General features: G+C 38.5%; 1 protein-coding gene across 1 annotated transcript in view; it reads left to right on the forward strand.

Moving 5' to 3' along the window:
* nlgn4xa (neuroligin 4 X-linked a) overlaps positions 1-13,640 on the forward strand; it is a 110,071-nt gene extending 96,431 nt beyond the window's left edge. Inside the window, exons 5-6 of the mRNA XM_044345371.1 lie at positions 1,330-2,119; positions 11,494-13,640. Coding sequence (XP_044201306.1) covers positions 1,330-2,119; positions 11,494-12,388 — 1,685 coding nt within the window. The 3' untranslated portion in view covers positions 12,389-13,640. The remainder of the gene's footprint in view (positions 1-1,329; positions 2,120-11,493) is intronic.
* The last annotated feature ends 7,258 nt before the right edge of the window (positions 13,641-20,898 follow it).

The raw sequence follows: 20,898 nt of genomic DNA on the forward strand, positions 1-20,898 counted from the left end.
TATAGACTACATCAATGAAGAACTTGTTTTCATTCAGAAATACAAATGGTTTCATTTTTAACTGTATTTTCTTAAAACAATTTTAAATCACTTGGGCATTATTTTTGACTGCAATAAGAGATGACTAATTATGATTTGTGTTTGACTTTAAATTTGAGAACAAGCAGATCACTGGTATCAAATTGGTATTTGCTATCATCATGGGTATCATCAGGTATCCCAAATTTGGGTATCAGAGAAAAGGTCAGATTATCATATACCAGGATTACAGTCCTGTCATTTAAAAAAATAAAATTAAAAAACAATATTTAAATTCACTTTTGTGTTTTTACCCAATGTTTACTGCTTTTCACTTTGTCCTAAAAAGTTGGAATAAATAATAAAATAGATGGTTTGAAAATAAATGGTTTAGAATAAAAAATAAAAAAAATCAGTGTATGTGGATGATGTTAATTTTCAAATTCAATCAAGTGTTGCTACTGTCTCTGCATTAGTTGAGGAACTGAATACTATTTCTGGGCAGAAACCTAACAATGATAAATGTATTGTGTTACAAATTGGATCTCTGAAGGGGACAAATTTTGAGCTTCTGTTGCATCCCATATTTTTTTTGATAAAAAGCTACAAATGGTTGACAGAAAATTAAATGCCTGGAAAACCACTCACCCAATCTTGTAGGGAAAAATAACAGTGATAAACTCTTAATCTCTTGGTAATTCTTCAGTTTACATATATGTCACTATCTACCTCAAGAGATGAGATGTGTAAAAAATATAAACAAAGTGTATTCAAGTTCTTATGGGGTGGTAAATCTGAAAAGATTAAAACAGCCTACCTATATAATGATTATAAACAAAGTGGACTCAGATTCTTCAATAGTAAGACACTTTGCATTATACTTATACCTAAATTTATTTTTTTTTGTTTTTTTTCTCAGCAACGGTATTGATGCCTGTTCATCCTTTGTCCCATAAGAAATCTATCCTTACATCCAGTTAACTGCTTTTCAGTTTACTATGATAAAGAGAAAGTCATTCTTACAATTATCACAATTTTTGGAGGATGTCATAGTCAGCTGGTTGCAACACCATTTTCACCAACCAGAATCCAGTTATGAAATCCAAAACCAAGTGTTATGGTACAATAGAAACATACTAAATAAGGATCAGCCTTTGTTTATTAAACAACTGTTTGAAAAAGGAATATTATATATAAATAGTCTTTTGAATAGTAAAGGAGAAATCGTGTCTATGATGACTTGAAGCATGAACTCTTTGCTGCCAGCATCTCTGTGTGTGTTTGTTTCACTAATACCAGCTCCAATCTCAGATCTGTTCCAGAAAGCCATCATCCAGAGTGGCACAGCACTGTCCAGCTGGGCGGTCAACTACCAGCCTGCCAAGTACACACGAGCCCTGGCTGAGAAGGTGGGCTGTAACATGCTGGACACCATTGACCTGGTGGAGTGCCTGCAGAACAAGAACTACAAGGAGCTGATCGAGCAGTACATCACGCCGGCAAAGTACCACATTGCTTTCGGCCCTGTGATTGATGGCGACGTGATCCCGGATGACCCCCAGATCCTCATGGAGCAAGGGGAGTTCCTCAACTACGACATCATGCTGGGGGTCAATCAGGGTGAGGGATTCAAGTTCGTAGATGGCATCGTGGACAGTGAGGACGGGGTGTCCGCCAATGATTTTGACTTTGCTGTGTCGGACTTTGTCGATCACCTGTATGGCTACCCAGAGGGCAAGGACACTCTGCGCGAAACCATCAAATTCATGTACACGGACTGGGCAGACAAGGAGAACCCAGAAACCCGGCGCAAGACCCTGGTGGCTCTGTTCACTGACCACCAGTGGGTGGCGCCAGCAGTGGCTACAGCTGACCTCCACGCCCAGTATGGCTCCCCCACCTACTTCTATGCTTTCTACCACCACTGTCAAAGCGACATGAAGCCCAGCTGGGCCGATTCAGCCCATGGTGATGAAGTACCATATGTGTTCGGAATCCCTATGATCGGTCCCACAGATCTCTTCAACTGCAACTTCTCCAAGAATGATGTGATGCTGAGTGCTGTCGTCATGACCTACTGGACTAACTTTGCTAAAACAGGGTGAGTGTTCTTCTCTTTTCTCCTTTGCTTTGTTTGGGTTTTCATGCATTTTTATTTATGTTACTTTGAGAATCTATTCTGACAATATTTGATGCCTATCATCAAAAATCACCTTCTTCCAGGTGTCATGACACTGTCTGTTGACAATATACATCCATATTCAGCTGAGAAGTAATTTAAAAAGGTGCTTTTTTATATTTTCAGACCTTACCCCATAATTATCATGTTCAGACATTTCTTATGTATCAAAATTAATCCAGAGATTGTTGTCTGTTTATCTCTGGTTCAAGGTTCATAAAACTGTAGATAAAACCAAGATATAGCTATATTTCACTATGAAAACTGTTTAAAACAAGAGTAAAACAACTCTTCAACAGTATGAAGAATTTCAAATTGAATTAAAATCTGACTGTATGACCTCTTTAAGAATTTCTGGTTGCGCTGTCATACACTCAATATTTTGCCCCCCTCATGTATGTTAATGGAGTGGACAAATATCAGGAACACTTCAATATAACACACTCCAGTATACCACCACCACCACCCACTACAACCTCAATAACAAACATAAAGTAGAATTATCACCTTTCTGACAGTGTCAACAAAAACTGAAAATGTATAAGCTTCCCAAAAGTAGAATTTAATGCAGAGCTGTTGTATTGGATTGCATTAGAATACACAGGTGCTCCTGATAAAGTGCTCAGTGAGTGTATGTCCAGAGGGATAAAACAGAGAGTTTTACCTTTGAGTTGGAGTCTGACTGGTACTCTGGTGCAACTTTGAAATGGAGACATTTTTCCAAATTACCTCAAACATATGTTTGATGTTTCTGAACTCACTTTTCTTGTTCCTTAGTGGCTGATATGTATTCTGATGCTGATGATGCAACATTGGCTGATACTTTGATCTGGCTGCTTATCAGTTTAGCACCAGCTTATCAGTCTAACTCTACTTCAAGTGTCTGTAACTAAACAGGAACTGCTGGTAGCTGATGCAGCATGTTGCAGATATGCCAACATTTCAAAACCTTCAGGAAGGAAGAAACTGTCCAATGTATTGAACTTCAGATCTCAATAGTTGCCGTGCATATGACAGATGCCAAGATTAAGCGTGTTAAATCTGCTTCTTACAATTTAAACCACCTTTCAAGCCTACAGAGAGTGTTTGATACTCCAAAGATATACTTTGGGTGGTGTGTCAACAAAAAGTTTAGTTATGATTTAATGTTTTAATGATTAACTCACTAGTCAAAGAGATCAAGTGGAGGTTAATAAAACAAGTCAAATCCTCCCCTGGTATTGCGGCAGTGTTGGATTTGATGAGAGGATTTGCTGGCTGTTTATATTTGGATCACGTTTTTGTTTCACGCACCTTGAGATTAGGTATCAGGGTGTTTGAAGCCCAGTCATACTGAAAATTCACTTTCAGGTGAATAAATAAAGTGTTGATCAGCTTCATAGGCTATACCTTTCACTCCCCTGCTCTCTGTTTGGCTCCCATCCAATTGATGCCTGATCAGCGGGGAATTGGCTGCCATATAGACATTTTGGGAAGGCTCTTTTCTCTCACTATTTTTTTTAGTGTACTTCTAATAAAACAGTGACTGAAAGCAAATTCATCACTGCAATTGTGGCCATTTTTCAACAAGTCTCCCACGCTCTTTGTGTTGTTGTTGTTATTCTATACACAGAAATGCAGGCAACCGCTGAAAGACTCTATATTTACAATGTATAACCATTTCTATTTTAATGCCATCAAAATATAAGGCTGTCATACTCAAATTGATCTGACTATATGGAAACTCACTAGGTGGTGGGATCATGACCATTTTGGAAGCCAAAAGCTTAAACAATTAGACAAACGGATTATTATTGTTTGACACAAAAACAATGGGGAACGCCATGGGATTTATACATCAAAATCAGAGTCTAGTATACCAGAGCATTATATCCACTTTGGCTTGGAGACAATGAACACTGAAATATGTTTTTGTTGCTGTAATCTTTCCTTCCGTTCATACTGACCATGAGAAGATCCCTTCATAATGCACTTACAATGGAAGTGATGGGAGCCAAAGTCCACAGTCTTCCTTCTGTGCAAAAACATATTTAAAAGTTTATCTGAAGCTAATATGAAGCTTTAGTCATCCAAATGAGTCAAATCAAGTGGATATCTTTCAATGTTACAGTCTTTTTAGTGCCAAAGTCCCTCTTTTTGATACTATACGTCCACCGCAACTCAACAGGGAAAAACTGTCCGCGGAAACACAAAGAGGGAATTTGATGCTAAAAAGACTGTAAATGTGGCAGATATCCACTAGATATGACTAACTCAGACTGCTGAAGGCCTATATAAGCTTCAGGCAAACTTTTAAATGCATTTTTGCACAAAATGACTGTGTGGACACACTGTGGATTTTGGCCCCCGTCACTTACATTGAAAACACATTTGAAAAGGATCTTTTAATAGCCAGTATGAACAGAAGGAATGATTACAGTGAGGAAAATCTCTTTCACTGTTCATATGGACCCCTGACTGTGAAAAATTGTGAACCTATCCTTTAAACTAATGGAAGTGTAAAGGCCAAGGAATTGAATGTCACTTTGGCAATATGTAAAAATGTCTTTTTCTTAAAATAGCCATCACAAGTTTCGACACATTAATATTATTTATAGAACCTATTTTACACCAGACAGACTTCATAGGGTGAACAATAATTTTCAAAAGGTGTAAAATTGAGACAAGGTCCCTCATACATATGGTATGTTTTGGAATTGTGTGAAACCAATATTTGGTATTTATCAGAGACACAACAAAGAATATTACAGGGGTTGATATATCTTGCTTACCCAGACATATCCTTCCAGGAGACACATCAATATTACCCTTTCAAGGCATAAAGTGTGATTTATTAAAAATGGCCCTGGCTGTAAACCACTGTTGGTGCAACAGTTGATAACATCATTGATGCTGGATATGGATTTTTAAATGCAATTTGTTAGGTATCACATTTTCACAATACTGCTAATCAAAATTTTCAATAAAGATAATTTTGAGGTCTCTGGACTTTGAAGGATGTGGGCTTGTACCAGACAGCAATGGTAGAAAGGAGGCATTACATGAGGGGAAATGAAGGATCTGGTGTTTTGAGGGCTTGACGCACACTAGAGCTAAGTTCCTACATGCCTTATTGACAGGACTGGTATGTAGGATCAAAAACTCTTGACTTAAGAAACCAAAGAGTCCTGAACACTGTCGATAAAATTTGCTCACTTTATGAACAATGTTTCAGTCCTCAGACCTTCATCAGGGCAGGGTCTCACATAGGAAATTAGCTAGCAGAGGTAGGAAGCACAACTGCACCTGATTGTGACTGATTGAGCTGTTTGTCTCTGCTTTTCTTATCTTTCTCTAACTTGTATATTTAAGATTTAAAAAGTCATACTACAGTCTATAAAAGCTGCTTTTTCACAAACATTTACAGCTGTTCTGGTGTCAGTTGGCACAAGGTAACACTGAATACATTACAGCTCATCCGAGTACATGAAAGCATCTGTTCTACCACTCTGGTGACACGTATTTCATCTGTGAATTCTCAGTTTTCATACACCTGTCAGACTGAGAGGAGGAGTACAGAATAGTAGTACCTCAATCTATGGCAAGAGTCACTGCTATTATCAACAGATTGGATGCTTGATGGAAACATATGTAAGCAAAGCATGTATTTTGCAGTTCAGTGAGCATAGAAGGCCTCGAACGTTGTCTTTTTCAAGGCAAATTCAGGAGCGGAGAAGTGGCATATTGTTCCAGCATATGTTAGTGCTGAGATGACAGGCCTTAAGTGAAACCCCACCACATGCTAGCAGTGCCTTATGTATGGCTCCATATGTAGCCACCAGTTGGAGGGCAGACCTTGTATTATAAAATGTAACCTTTCTAATGAGAGAATTACATTAGACTAAGGCACAGGTGGAGCAGTGAGCATTTTGATCCCAAAAAGTTGGCAACAACTACTCTTCCTTTGGTCTATATTAACAAAATGCACTATTACAGTATTATAATGTCACGGTTAATTGGGTTTATCATGTTTAATTGTCAGCCACAGAGGCTGCTGTTTAGCAAAAGGTTATAGTTTTGTAGGATATGCATAGTCTGTGGTACCTTTATTAATAACTGAGCTTACATTTCTAGCTTTAAAAAATATTCAAGATATGGCAAAATAAAGGTCCACTTCCACTGGTGGAAAATTTCTGCAGGTTCAGCTAGAGAAACTGAGGTCTAAGTTTAATTCCTCTGTCTGATTCTGAAATCTTGTGAGTGTTGAGTTGTTGTCTACATTAGCTAAATATTCAGCCACGACAAAGTTGGAGAGAGCAGTGCTGGGAGGAGTTTGTTGTGTTGGAGTACAGAAAGTATAGCTTAGTGTTATCTAAAAGATTTTCAAAGTCATGGCTGAATATTCAGCTGATTTCGACAATAAGTCAACTCTCACAAGAATTCAGAATGAGACTTCTCCTTGAGCGCGTCTTGGTTAGACACAATGACAAACAGACTGGATCAAGCGAAAGGTAAAGTTTTATTTCTCTGTGTGGTCCCTTTCCATAATGTTGTCAGACACTAATAATAACAATCCGAGCCAGTCATTGACAAAAACAAGCACTTTTATTGGACGGACATTGATGGGGCGACTGCAGCGCTCTCTTCAAAATTGTTGTCCCCATTAGTCACTTAGACACAAAATGGTTGAAGTGATCAGTCAAAATACTGCTTGTTCCAAGCTATGTATTGTTTCATTGAATTGTGTTGCTATGGAAACAGCTTGGGTCCAAGATTACCTGCTGCTAACTGATTATAGCAAACAATGCAACAACAAGAGCCATTTATAAAGTCAGTTATTCTGTTTAGAGCAGTGAAATCATCTGTAGGATTTGAACTGAACAAGTAGATCAGATTTGTGTGTCTTTATTTGTGTGTGATCAGTGTGAGGACAAATTTCAGTAGTGAGGACATTTCTGCATTGTGATTTTAGCCTGTCCTCACAACTTCAGAGGACTGTTTGAAGGTTAACCCTTGGTTTTACAGGTAAAGGACAGATTCACAAATTCAACTGTGTCATAAAATAACAGTCAGGTGCCCATATGAACATTGAAAGAGGTTTTCCTTACTGTAATCATTCCTCCTCTTCAAAAGATCTTCATAGTCATACAGATTGCACTAATGCCACGGTGACAGTAAAGGGGGTGAAATAATTTATCCAGGAGTAGCTGCAGTGCGCACCAACAACCACCTGGTGACACATGTGAGCAGTTCATGCCAGGCAAGCAGATGCGACAGGGAACAGAGAAACGCCATGAAACTTTCTGGGAATTAGTCACAACACTGTGATATATATTTTTTTTTTTTTGCCGGGCCTATATAGTAGGCACAGTCTTAATTTCATAATGGACATTTGTGATATGATATTTAAACCAACCATCTGTCAACAAAGTTTAGACCTCAATATCTGAAACATGGAAATTTGTCCCCCCTCCCAATATCTATAATTGACTGGAAATCAGATTCCCCCAGAAGCTGAAAGAAAACTGATTTGTTCTCCTCAGTATTCAGAGTTAAACTGACTCCAAAATACAATGGATGTGTATCATTCACAGAAAACTTGCTGCCTCTCATTTGTGTTCATGTTCAATAACAGTGAAAAGCAGCTGTGAGCATGGTGCCAAAGCTTTGGGTCCATCCTGTAGGTCCTGTGGGCTGCCAAGTGCTGCTTCAGTCAGAATATTCTGAGCATAGCCCTGCATATTTCTGCTCCTCAAAACTGGTATTTTAATGTAACAGAGCAGAACTTAATGTGGAGCATTGGAGGGACGGGAAGAAATATGGTGCTGCACATGACAAGACACATACAGGCTGTGGATGTACTATTATAAGATCAGTAAAGTTATTTTTACAGTGAGTGGAGTGGTTTCTGCAGCTGTCTCCAGTGTTTATAACGATAAGTGCATCTTTAAATTGAGAGTGATGTGTGCATTTATGCACATGGCACAGCAGCGGTAACTTCATTAACACCAGATTGGTCAGGATCTGACGGTAATTAATGTTCTGTGTTCTGCTACACATCTACTAGGTCAGCTATTCCAGCTTTATACAGTGGAATTGTTTGTAAGAAAGCAGCCCTTATGGATGAATCCTGAGCTCCATCAGAGCTGTAAGGACTTTTTTATTTTAAGTAGCTAAAAGTCCGAGATAAGCCTTCTACCTTCTCATAGCTTCAGTTGGACATTAGAGGAATAAGAAAATAAATCAGACAAGAGAGGACAATGATAAGATCTCTTAGGGATCGTACTTCTCAGATTTGTCTCATGAGAGTCTCAGACTCATCTCACATTCTTTTCTTTACTATAACCAGCCTCTCTATTTGAGGGGTTACTATTTGCAATGGAAACCAAAACCAGAAAAGTAAAGCGAGTAGAGTTGAGCTGAGTCAGTACCATGTAGTGGAAAAATGGCTCAGACCCTCTCCTCTAACGACCCCGCGCTACCACAGCTAGAGAAGTTGGCTGTCACATGGAAATGATAATGCTGTAAGCTATACAAATGCAAACCAGCCAATTAAAGTAATAGGGGAACTGTGATTCCTGTTCTACTTTTAAGAGCTCCAAATATTTCCAATGTGGAAAACCAAAAGTCAAGTTTACTAATTTAATTTGGTTCATGTTTGTTTTTTTTTTAATTTTTTATATTGCAGGGGCTGGATATACTCTTTTTCTAAAAGGCACTCACTCTATTTTAAAGGAATATAGTAATCATGCATAAGCAAAGGGGTTCTGATATTTACATGCATTTTTCACTTCCCAAGCTCTCCACTAGCCGACTCTAAATTAATAATTGTTTTTCTCTTTAGAGTGAATACCATTGATAAAGTGTTTTTCATTTGTTCCGTCAATATTCAGTGTTAAACTGACTCCAAAACGCTCTGGATGTGTATCATTCACAGAAAACTTCCTGCATCTCAGCATCACGTTTCACTCAGTGAAACTCCTATTTAATAAATCAGCAGTTGTAAAAATGTGTTGTTAAGTCAGACAAGCATTATCTGGGAAACATCACGTTTATTCACTTTACATGGAGGTAAAATTAATACCAACTTTTGTTAAATGTTCGCAGAATGAGTTAGTGTCTGTTTATGAGAAGTCATAAATGATCTTTTAGAAGGAGTAGAAGTTACTAGTAAGCTCAGCTCCATTAAATTTAACAATGTGTTAACAGAGGTTTTCCTCCGACTGTAGGAAACAGTTGAAGATGGTGACATTTAACTCATAAAATGTTTACTGTTACATATGTTTTGAATGCAGGACTTTTACTTTAATGAAGTTGTTTCACAACATGATACTGAATGTCACAAACTGAATTGGCTCACAGGACAGTAATCCTTGTTTAGCATGATGCTAACAACATATTAATACAATGGGAAATCCCATAGAAAAATGGAAAAGCTAGCAGAGTTAGCGTATTTAACTTTAAAAAATTACTAGATATGTACACAAAACGGTCTTTATGGACTGTTTTGTTTCCTGCTGACAGGATTCAAGCACTTTGCTGCCACCTAGCATCTATTTAGTGAACTGCTCTCTTTTACCGCCGTGACAGCACTGTGGTAATGCGGCATAAAGCAGACAAATGAAATAGGTGCCATCTGTATCACGTGGATATCTTCCACATTTACAGTCTTTTTAGCATCAAATTCCCTCTTTGTGTGTCCTTGGACAGCGTTTCCTTGTTGAGCTGAGTTAGAAATAAAGTAGCAAAAAGAGAGACTTTGGCACTAAAAAGACTGTAATGTTGAGAGATATCTACTTAATTTGACTCATTTGGACAGATGAAGCTTCATTTTAGGTTCAGATAAACTTTTAAATACATTTTCGCACAGAAGGAGGACTGTGGAGGAGGAATGATTACAGCCAGATAAACATGTTTCACTGTTCATTTGGGCTTCTGACTGTTGTTTTAAAACAAGCTTGAAAAATTGTGAACCTGTCCTTTAAGGTTAGAATTAGTTGTGTGTATGTATGTGTGTGTTTGTATGTGTTTGTGCCTAAACATTTGCTTTGAGATGCAGTGGCCTCATAATCAAACTGAACTATCATTTTGTTTTAACATTTTTGTCTAACAGAAATGAGTGATTGTGTCATCTACTGTAATATTACTCACAGACATCAGTATCTCCCAAAGCCTCAAACATGTATACTATACTATATATACATACTGTAAAAGCCATGTCATGACTCTGTCCTCTCTGATGGCTTATTGTACATCATGTGCACAGAAATTAAAATTGCATTTCAATATTGGCAGCCCTGGACATTACAGGCTGTAGATTAGCTACATAAAGCAACATTAGTGAATACAACCTTCTCACACAAACACTTTACAATACATGAAACTTTTGTCGAATACAGCGTACAGAAAATCTCCATAGGAACTAGAGCTAAATGTCAACAAAAGTTGTAAGCACACATCCCTATTCCTGTGTTTGTAATGGATTGAACCCACATGACAATGCACATACCCATAACCACACAGAACCTTTTCAGGCACACAAATACACAAACACACCCTCACTGACTATCTCTCATACAGAGGCAGGAGTTCATCAGTGTTCCTTAGTGGCCCCCAAGATGCAATGCGTGACTCAAGATGAGTCCTTCCTATTCAGTATTCAGATATACACCCACCCACCACCACTCAAACACCCACCAACACACACAAACACTCCAGTGTGTCGGCTCCAAGGTTGTTGTCTAGCCTTCACTCCCCCTTACCTCTCCAAAGTTAATGAAATCTCTCCCACAAAGTCGCTAGAGAGGCAGCTCTATTCCAAACTGCAAAAAATAATACACAGACTTAGACTGAATATTAAGAAAATGTGACAACAGACCTGGAAACGTGTCATTGGTGTATGAAAGACTCAGAACATTTTGTCTGCTCATGCATTCAAATTCTGAGTCACCTCCAAACGCATTAGCTTTGAACAGAGGGAGCAGAAAAATAGAGTAATGACTCATCTGGAAATGTCACAAATTAGTGCTAAGTGAATCTAATGGACAGTTACATTGTTGAATTGTATTATCATGCTGCTTTAAAATGATTTGAAGCAAAAGCCAATTTAAAGAGTCACATAAAAATCTACTTTTTAAATGTGGTCATTATGTTTTAAATGTTGATGAAGGTGCATGTAATATTTAGCATGCCTCCTGATATCTTTTGTTCATTCAAGCATGTTTAATGTCGCATAACGAATTTCAGTGTGGTATAATGTATTTATTGTCCATTTATTGTCAATTTCATCTTCTCTTGTATATTTTTTTCTCCTTCAGGGACCCAAACCAACCAGTTCCACAGGATACAAAGTTCATCCACACAAAGCCAAACCGGTTTGAAGAGGTAGCCTGGACCAAGTACAACCCTAAGGACCAGCTCTACCTACACATCGGCCTCAAACCTCGAGTTCGAGACCACTACCGCGCCACCAAGGTCGCCTTCTGGCTGGAACTGGTTCCACATCTCCACAACATAAATGAGTTTTTTCAATATGTATCAACCACCACCAAAATACCTCCACAGGACACCACCCCGTACCCCTACACCAAGCGATTCCCAGGCAAAAACAACTGGCCCTCCACTACCCGCCACCCAGGTGTCCCACCTGCTAACACCAAGCAGACCACCGACCAACGCAAGAGTGGCGACCTCACCGATGAGTCAACTGTGGTGATCGAGACCAAGCGGGACTACTCCACCGAGCTGAGTGTCACCATTGCCGTGGGAGCCTCCCTCCTCTTCTTGAATATCTTGGCCTTTGCTGCGCTCTACTATAAAAAAGACAAGCGGCGACACGAGTCCAACCGGCGCGTCCCCACCCCACAGCGCAACTCCGCCCCAACCAACACGCCATCCACCACCAACGACGTGGCCCACCTGCAGAGCGAGGAGCTGATGTCACTGCAGATGAAGCAGCAGCAGCTGGAGCATGAGCACCACCATGAGTGTGAGTCGCTGCAGGCCCACGACACACTGCGCCTCACCTGCCCACCCGACTACACCCTCACCTTGCGTCGGTCGCCTGACGACATACCCCTGATGACGCCCAGCACCATCACCATGATCCCCAACTCGCTGGCTGGCATGCAGCCTCTGCACAACTTCAACACTTTTGGTGGCAGCCAGAACAGTACCAACTTGCCCCACGGCCACTCCACCACACGGGTATAGCTCCGCTGGGACGGGACGGAGACGGATTCCCTCTGGATCAGCCAGGCCACTTTGCAAAGGCAAATATGAGTGACTGACTGTGTGAAGCACAGACTCCAAAGTCTCAGCAGATGTTATTTTGCTACCATGCCTTCTTGAAAAGTATATACAGTATAAGGTGATTATGAACTCGTGAAAATATAAAAGTGAATGTTACTATAGTAATAACTCTATCTGGAGCTAAGCTTCATGGAAGGTTTTCGAGGAGTTTTACCAAAAGAAAAGGCAACCAGGGGATGACTGTTAATATTCTTACAATACAAAATGAACTGTTTCAGTGTGACAAAGAAGCCTTTGCTGAGGCTTTTGTGCCATAAATACACAATAGGAAGACAGTTGCAACAGTTGTTGAAAAGCAACAATTGAGCGTCTGGAACATCATCTTTTCATCATCCATGCATCAGACACCTGACTTGGGCACAGAATTCTACACCCCAGCCTGAAATGTATTTATGAAAACTTTGTTTAAAAAAAAGGAAAAAAAAGGTATATAGTTGTGCGTGGAAATTTAAAAAAAAAAAAAAAAAAAAAAGATATTAAAAGAGCTCCTTCTATTATTGTTTTTTATTTTGGCTGAGATCTTTTTGGTTTTTCTAGCTTGTGCTTTCTATTGAGGTGCGTGTAAATATATCCGAAACATTATTCATTCTTTTTCCAATTACGACCTGTGTTTCATTATTTTTCACTAAACGACCAAAATGCGAACACAATCTCATCCTCGGAGAGATGCACACTGTGCGTCTGCAGGCCATTATATACACTACTGTCTTGTGCGTTGCTTTGTGTCCACTCTTTAGACATTGCATGTCCAGGAAGAGCTTTACTCTCCATTTTCAGACACGTCTTCTGTCTGAGAATGAGAACTGACTGGATCTCATCACCTGCTATCATCCTGTTATGCTTCCAATAGTTTTCTTTGTGGGCTTTTTTCTGTCTTGCAATCTCAGCACTGCCTGAGCTTACAATGTGACCAGCAATGTATTATTTAGAAATAAAAAAGGCAGTAAATTTTTGTATCAATATTAGTTGGATATGTTTGTAAAGAAATATATGTTAGATATTTCAAATTGTCATATGCTAGCAATATGTAAAGTATTGTGCCAGACTTGTGATATTTTGGGTTACAAAAGCAAGTGAATGAGTGTAAATATTAATGATATTAATTATTATAAAATTACAACAAAAGTAATCATTAACTCTTTCCGTTTTGCATCCTATTACAAGAAAAATGGAAGTACATCCAGAAGATTTTAAGCTACATTTGTAAATTCTATAAAAAGATATATTCTTGCCATTTGGTCCCTAAACTGGTCGAGATAACAAGGGTTTTAATGTAGAGTTTTAAAATCCTTAGTTTGTCTTATATTTGTTTGCAGTTTTGCCTTAAGTGATTATAGAGATATTTCTGGCTGGACACCTGTATAAACTTTTTCTGCAACATTTTTAATAAAATATCACAGTATTTTCTAAAAAAAAAAAAGAGAAAAAAAGAAACACGGGAGGCTTAATTGAATTTGATTGGATGGCTGAGTGTATTGCATGTGCAAATGTGATTTGATGTCTATGCGAGTCAGTTTGATTATACTGTAAATTCTCATATGATTGTCTTTATTTACCTGAGCTGCAAGAAAAGAAAAAAATAGGCCTACATATTTCTGGCGTATAAAAGGTTAGCTTTGTTGTAGTTCTTGCACAAAAACTGTGTTGTATCATATTTTAGCAAGATATCTCCCTGATTTCATACTAGCTCTCTGCTGCTTCGCTACTGTTTTCATTTACTAATTACTTCTAATTTTCCATTTCCAACACTACCTCTGCGTATGTATCACATTAAAAGCCCTATCATAGCTAAATGGGCATACTTTCACTTTCCTGACAGGTGTTTATTGTGCATCCACAAAAAAAATAATAAATACATGACTTAATTTAATTTTAAAAAGGCCTCACAAATGGGTCCTTGATTACAAAAACAAAAGAAGGGAGCCTGCAATGCAGAAAAGTGAAATAAATTTAATATGCTCAAAATATGCACAAATTCAGGCACTTAGTTTGTTTGTGCCGGTCATGCTATTATTTCAATACTGGCATTTATATGAGAATTTACAGTAAACAGAATAACTAACAAACATGAGTCATGTGGGATCTTCTAGGTTAAATGTTTAACAGATTTTCTGCAATACAATGAAAAAAAGCCAATTTCATGACTGTAGCTAGAATCAGCACAACTACAGCTGTCATACTCACCACTCTGTTCTAATTCCAACTGCTTCTACTTTGTCATCGTTGGAAAGATACTGTTTAGGAAACTGCATATAAACTCTCCCTTTCCTTTCAGTATTTTAATGTGAAACATCTACAGGAAGAGTTAATCTCATTGACAGTAACAGCTATAAAAATAAAACAAAAACAGTAGAAGCAATTTCAATTAGTATATGAAAAAGTGTTTTCAGAAGATTGCTGAGTATTACATGACTGTTGAACTGATGGAATTAGAGCTATGGAAATGCATTTTCCATTTGAGCTATTAGTGCGTAGTGATGGTAATTTTGGCCCTAGTTAATGGTCATTATTTGCTGATGCCAGTCATTCCCCTGGCTAATATTTGAGACCATCATTTAAATACTGTCTTTCATTTGAGAATTAACAGTATTCGGTATAAATAACAAACATCAGTTGTGTGTTGAACCTTGCTCAGGGTGAATGCAGCTTTTCTATGATACACTGAAACCCCCCATTTTCAAACAAGGTAGATTGACTCTTCTGGCTGCAGTGATGCAGCTGTATGGTGCTTATTGAGTTCGACTCAATCAATACCAGCAATCTAGCACTTGAAACTTTTTAAACATTGAACTGCATCTGCAAACAGTTTGAGCCCTGCCAGCTAAGCTAAATTCTCTGACTGTTTCGGCCTTTGTGAATTGCTGTTGTGCTCCGTAAGGGAAAACAAGACGTGCTTCTGAGCTGAATAGCAAAGAGTGCTGCTGCTGTGGTTACAAAGCCTCCCCTGACACTCACATCCAGCCTATAAGCATCCTGTATTCAGTAAAACTGTCTTGAAACCATCCCCACCACCACTACACCTTACCTCCCTTCTCACTATTCAATCTATTGATCCCCTTTGCAACAAGCCAAGCAAATTAGCTTTTGACTTAAAACTGAAGTGACAGGGGGAAAATTGAAATCTTTAATAGTAATCTGCAGTTACTGAGGCGCAGTGGATGTCTCCATACAATCTCCTGTGACATTTGCAACCCCCTCTATAAGTAAAGGCTGATGTGTAAAATGATTTTTTATGAGGGGAAAACTTTCTTTCATTAGCAAGATTGTTTGATCCATAATATATGATCCAGCAAACAAGCCTCATACATTCAGAGATGAATATTTATTTTCAGACTTGTGCGCAAACAAAGCAGCGCTAATGTGCAGGCAGCCTTTTAATTGGCATGTTGTTTATGCTTAGGGTAATGGGGTGGAGGTGGTGGGTGGAGGGAAGGGGTATTGTAGGGAGAATGACTGTTGGGGGGGGGGGGGAGTTTGGGGGGTGCTGAATGTGAATACTGGAGACTCGACTGGAAGTTAATTAAGCTGACAACAGCACTCCATCACTCAACCACGGTCCCAGAACTGTCATTCAAGCGCACCGCTCTCCAGGCAGCCATTACCCAGGCATATCGATCGCCACGGTGACAAGGTAGTGCACCAAATGGGAGTGGGCAGAGATGAAGGTTGTGTATGTATGTGTGTGTGTGTCGTTTAGGGTACGGGAAAGAGGGTTGAGCTGTTTCTAGGTGCTACGAACGACGCAGAAAACCCTGCTATGACCAGCTGCAGCGAGAACCTCTGTTGTGTTCCTCAAATATGAATTAAAATGCAGGTAAATACCTCAGCAGCAAAGCTAGTTGATTGAATCCACCCCCGGGTAGCTGGAGCCTTAATAGATAAATATGAAACTTTCTGAGTCAATATATATGCAGTTAAGTGGTGAGTAACTGAGGTAGAGGTAATAGCCTCCAGAAATCCCCCTCAACATGTTTTACTTTGGAAAATATTGTCCTCATCTCACATTCAGACTCCTCAATAGTTTCCTCATCAGTTGAGGCATGAGGTACCTGACCTGGGGAGTTTTCTACATCACTTGTTGTCCATGTAAATGAGCGACTCAGAGGTGACAGCAGCAAAGGATCATGGGATTCACACCAGCTGAATTTCTAAATCCCCTGCCACAAAATGCGCCTCCACACAATTTCTAAAACCGGCTGCATGGTATTAATGAATCACAAATGTGTGTGTGTGTGTGTGTGTGTGTGGCTCCTTGTATAGGTCTCTGGGATACAGCCATTAGAATTTATTCTGCCATGAAGCCTTGTGACACCAGGTTATTTGTCATATCCAGAGATTTTGAAATACCTTATCATGTCTCTAGGGCTGGATTGATACAGTAACACTGACTGATTGATTGACATGGTGAAAATTAGCTACGGGCTCCCATTGATCCCCCAAATTCCTCCAACTGTCTTTGCATTGTGTATATAATTGTGTATATATCATATAGCCTTGAAGTACACAGTGATGTGACACCTGTCTGCATTGCATCACTTCAGCTTCATTATATTTTGCACAAGTACTCTTATACTCTCCTGCCCCTGGTTGATGGTTGAAACTAGATTTTTGAACAGGGCCCCACAACAAAACAGGGCCTCAAGATTAGATATGAATCCAGAAGCCCTCAAAGGACCATACCAGCAGTATTGCATGTTTTAGCAAAAAAGTGCAAATTAAATCAAAATTTATATTGTTTGTAATTGCCCTCCAGAGCAATTTCCTGATTTGATGCCCCCATGGGTAGCTCACCAAAATTTGCCAGTGCCTTCAGGATACGTTACACATGGTTGTTTCAAAAACAAAAATATTTTATGATCTGTCACCTCTATAGTTAAGTTTTGGTTAGATTTAGGCACAAAAATGACTTGGTAGGTTGAGAGAAAGACTGATGACTTGGCTCGGGAAACATTGCCATTTGGATTAAAAAATAACAACATCATCAAACGTTGCTCTTTGCTGCCACAGGGCAAGCGTCATAATTCCTACCCCTGTGAGAGGGTTTAGTCATTTGAACATAAACATGAACATGTTGTTATCTGGCATTTACTGAAACAGCGGGTGCTGTCATTTTTCTTAAAATAGTCTTGTATTAGCCCATTTTACATCACATCTAACCATTTTCTATCACTTTTCATGCGTACAACCAAGTGTGACACTGTGAATGCCTTCAAGAAGAGACTGTTTCTATTATTTCCATTTGTACAATACGTTGCATCCAGGGGTTAAATTAGGATTTGTTATGTGGGGGGGCTCTGTAGTTTCAGGGTTGCCATGGGTATATATGTATATGCACATAGAATACAAAATCTGATTGATATGATTTGACAAACTGTAAATAGAATATAACAAGGTGACACAACTCTCTGCTGTGAACACTAAAACGCTATTCAGTCATTCTACATACTTTTATTAATACCAGAGTCAAGTTTCGAGGAATACAACAAACACCTGCTGTTGTACCATTAAAATAATAGCTTTGGCATTTAATACATATAAAATACATACATATTACATTTCATAAACACTATATAATCAAGTAAAAAAACAATATATAGACATTAAATTATGTTCTGAATATGTATTTTTGTTTATATATTATCATTTTTATTTTGAATACAAAATCTAATTTGCGGTTTTGTTCTTGCTTCATAGCTAGCTTGATGCTAACATGAAGCTGTTAGCTAGCTTAAACTGAAACTGGGCTGTGTTGCATTCAGAGAAACAGACTAGTAGTGTATGAACTGAACACAGCAGGCAGGTCCGTGCTTTATTTCTGTCCCTGTTCGTAAAACCGAACATTCATGAACAGATAATCTCAGTAAATGGGACATTTACTTCCTCTGCATGGGAACTGATTAGTGTTTAGCCTTTTTTTCTCAGTTCCTTGGCATGATGTGCCTCAACATTGCACAAAGGATGCAAGTTTGTTTTTTTGTTATATTTTGTATGTAAATGTGTACATACATGTGTGTGTATGCATAATTATTAAGACAGAGAAAAGTGTAAAAATATGTACGTTACCCCACCTTTAAGTGTAGCCACATAGAACTGTTATAAAACACATTTGCCTTATGATGTAAGGGGATGACAATTCCCACCAAGTAGTACTTCTGAAGCATACTGAACCCTTGAGGATGTCAGACATCCTAAGTGGAAAGAAATGTTGCAAGTGAACATAATACATACAGCAATTACATTTTCTCTTGATTGTATATGTGTAAGCTAATCAGTATTATGCAATATTTTTTAGGAGACAGGGTTGTAATTTACCACCATGATAGTTTCAGTCATGGTTACTGGGAGATGATGATGACTATTTGTCATGGGGACAGCTGTAGGAAAGAAATAAAATTCAAGGCATAATGTTGCAGAAGGTACATGCTGGCTTCTGGCCTGTTTCATCCGTTCATTTGTGCTGACTTCAATTGGAGAAATATGTTGTTTGCAATTTGCTGCACTAAAATTGAGACTTTGATCCAGACCATTGTATGGGCTTCATTTGTGTGTAATGGACTGGCCAGCAGCACCCTGGTGATCCCGGATGGACTAATGCTGTAAGCTGGGGGCATCTGGGGGAAGCAGCTGGCCTGCTCTAATGTCCTCGTTTCTCTTCACTTTCTCATTGTCTCGTCACAACAGCCAACCGATGCCATCCAAATGTTTACATTCACTGATGTGAACTGGGAGAGCAGAAAGAAGGGATGAGTGTAAAAGTCTCCTTTTGTTTGAAGGAGGGATGCAGTGTGATTACACCAGTGGATGTGTCTATGTGACTGCTGAGCAGATGTACTGCCATCTTGTGTGCTAAGCTGTTGTACAGTAGATCTCATCCAAATTCACAACCCCTTTCTGATGGCAGACATGTGGGAACCAGTTCAGAATTACTCTGTAATAATAATAATAATAATAATAATAATAATAATAATAATAATAATAATAATAATAATAATTATTATTATTATTATTATTACTATTACTATTACTATTATTATTATTATTAGGTATTTTTGGTTCAGTCAAAGGAATTTTAGCAATATCTGTGTTTCTATGAATGTGTTGGTTAAAATATGGTGCCAAACAGTTAAATGAGTTTTTGAGCTAAGGGAAATTGGTAAAAGTCCTGATCAATGTGACAGTAGCCGAAGAAGAAGCAGAGCAGATGAGGATGTGTCAACAACCAGAAAAAGCTCCAGTAAATTGTAAGATTTTCTGGTTGTTGACAGGAACAGAGTATTGAGAAATTCTTTGAGTTAGGAGCCAATCCTTGAGCTTGATTTTAGCAAAATATTTAACAGCTTGTCAACAATCTGAGTAAGATTTAAGTGAAGCCTACAGAGGGTCCTTAGGAGTTTTATAATTGATTAGAATAATTTGTGGCCTGAATATTCTTCACCACATGAAACACAGAGGCTCTTAGGGTAATTGCTAACTCCATGGAAGCTGTAACTATTTTAACAGGAATCTGCTGAAGAACATGGAAGCAAAAGAATAATTACTCCACTACACCCACCTGACACTTACTTTCCTGACTCATGTTTTACATTCACAAAATGAACTAAGGTCATAAAATGTAATGAATTGTTTAACTATACTGCTTAATACATGAACATATCAATAATATAACAGTCTGAGAGGGAAACCATGATTCTTATGAATAACATTCAGATGCAGCTCATGCACATTGACTAATACAACTAATTATTACATGGCTTTGTTGAATACTCAATTCTGATTTGTTAATTATGCCATTCTATGGTCTCCTTCAGAATAGCAGACCACTGTTATGAATAACAGACCGTTGCTATGGATGTAGTTCTGATCATAGACTCTGGAGGACCACGTCCAATCATATCAATCCACACAAAGAAGTCCAGTGAAATTACTAACTGCAGCTCATTCACAACACCCTGTGGCAAAAAACAACATTATTAGAAAGTATACTATAACCATTATAGAAAGTGAAAAGTGAAGTAAGATCCCGTCCTCTAATCCAGGCAACAGCAGCAGATGTGGTGAGCGCCTTTCACAGTAGTGATAATAGTGATAGTGTTACCAGTTGTAACATTAGTAACAATTGTGTTTCCAGGTGTGTCAACTGCAAAGCCCCAGCAAGAAGGAAACATAGACATGAATGAGGACAGAAACCTCAACATCAATATTCCCAAAGAAGTCCCATTGACCTCGTCTCACTTCACCATCAATGAGTATAATGCTAAATAGGTTCATCTTAAGAAGGCTACAGCGTTTATGTTGCTGTGGAAGCAGTTCCAACTGTAGAATCTTCCAGACTACTTTTTAGTAGCATTAAGATCATTAAAATTATTTTTTTAACCAATATTTTGTGCCAAATTATTGATTTCTTTAATAAA

The sequence above is a fragment of the Thunnus albacares genome, chromosome 24 (genome assembly GCF_914725855.1).
Source record: "Thunnus albacares chromosome 24, fThuAlb1.1, whole genome shotgun sequence".
Classification (NCBI taxonomy): domain Eukaryota; kingdom Metazoa; phylum Chordata; class Actinopteri; order Scombriformes; family Scombridae; genus Thunnus; species Thunnus albacares.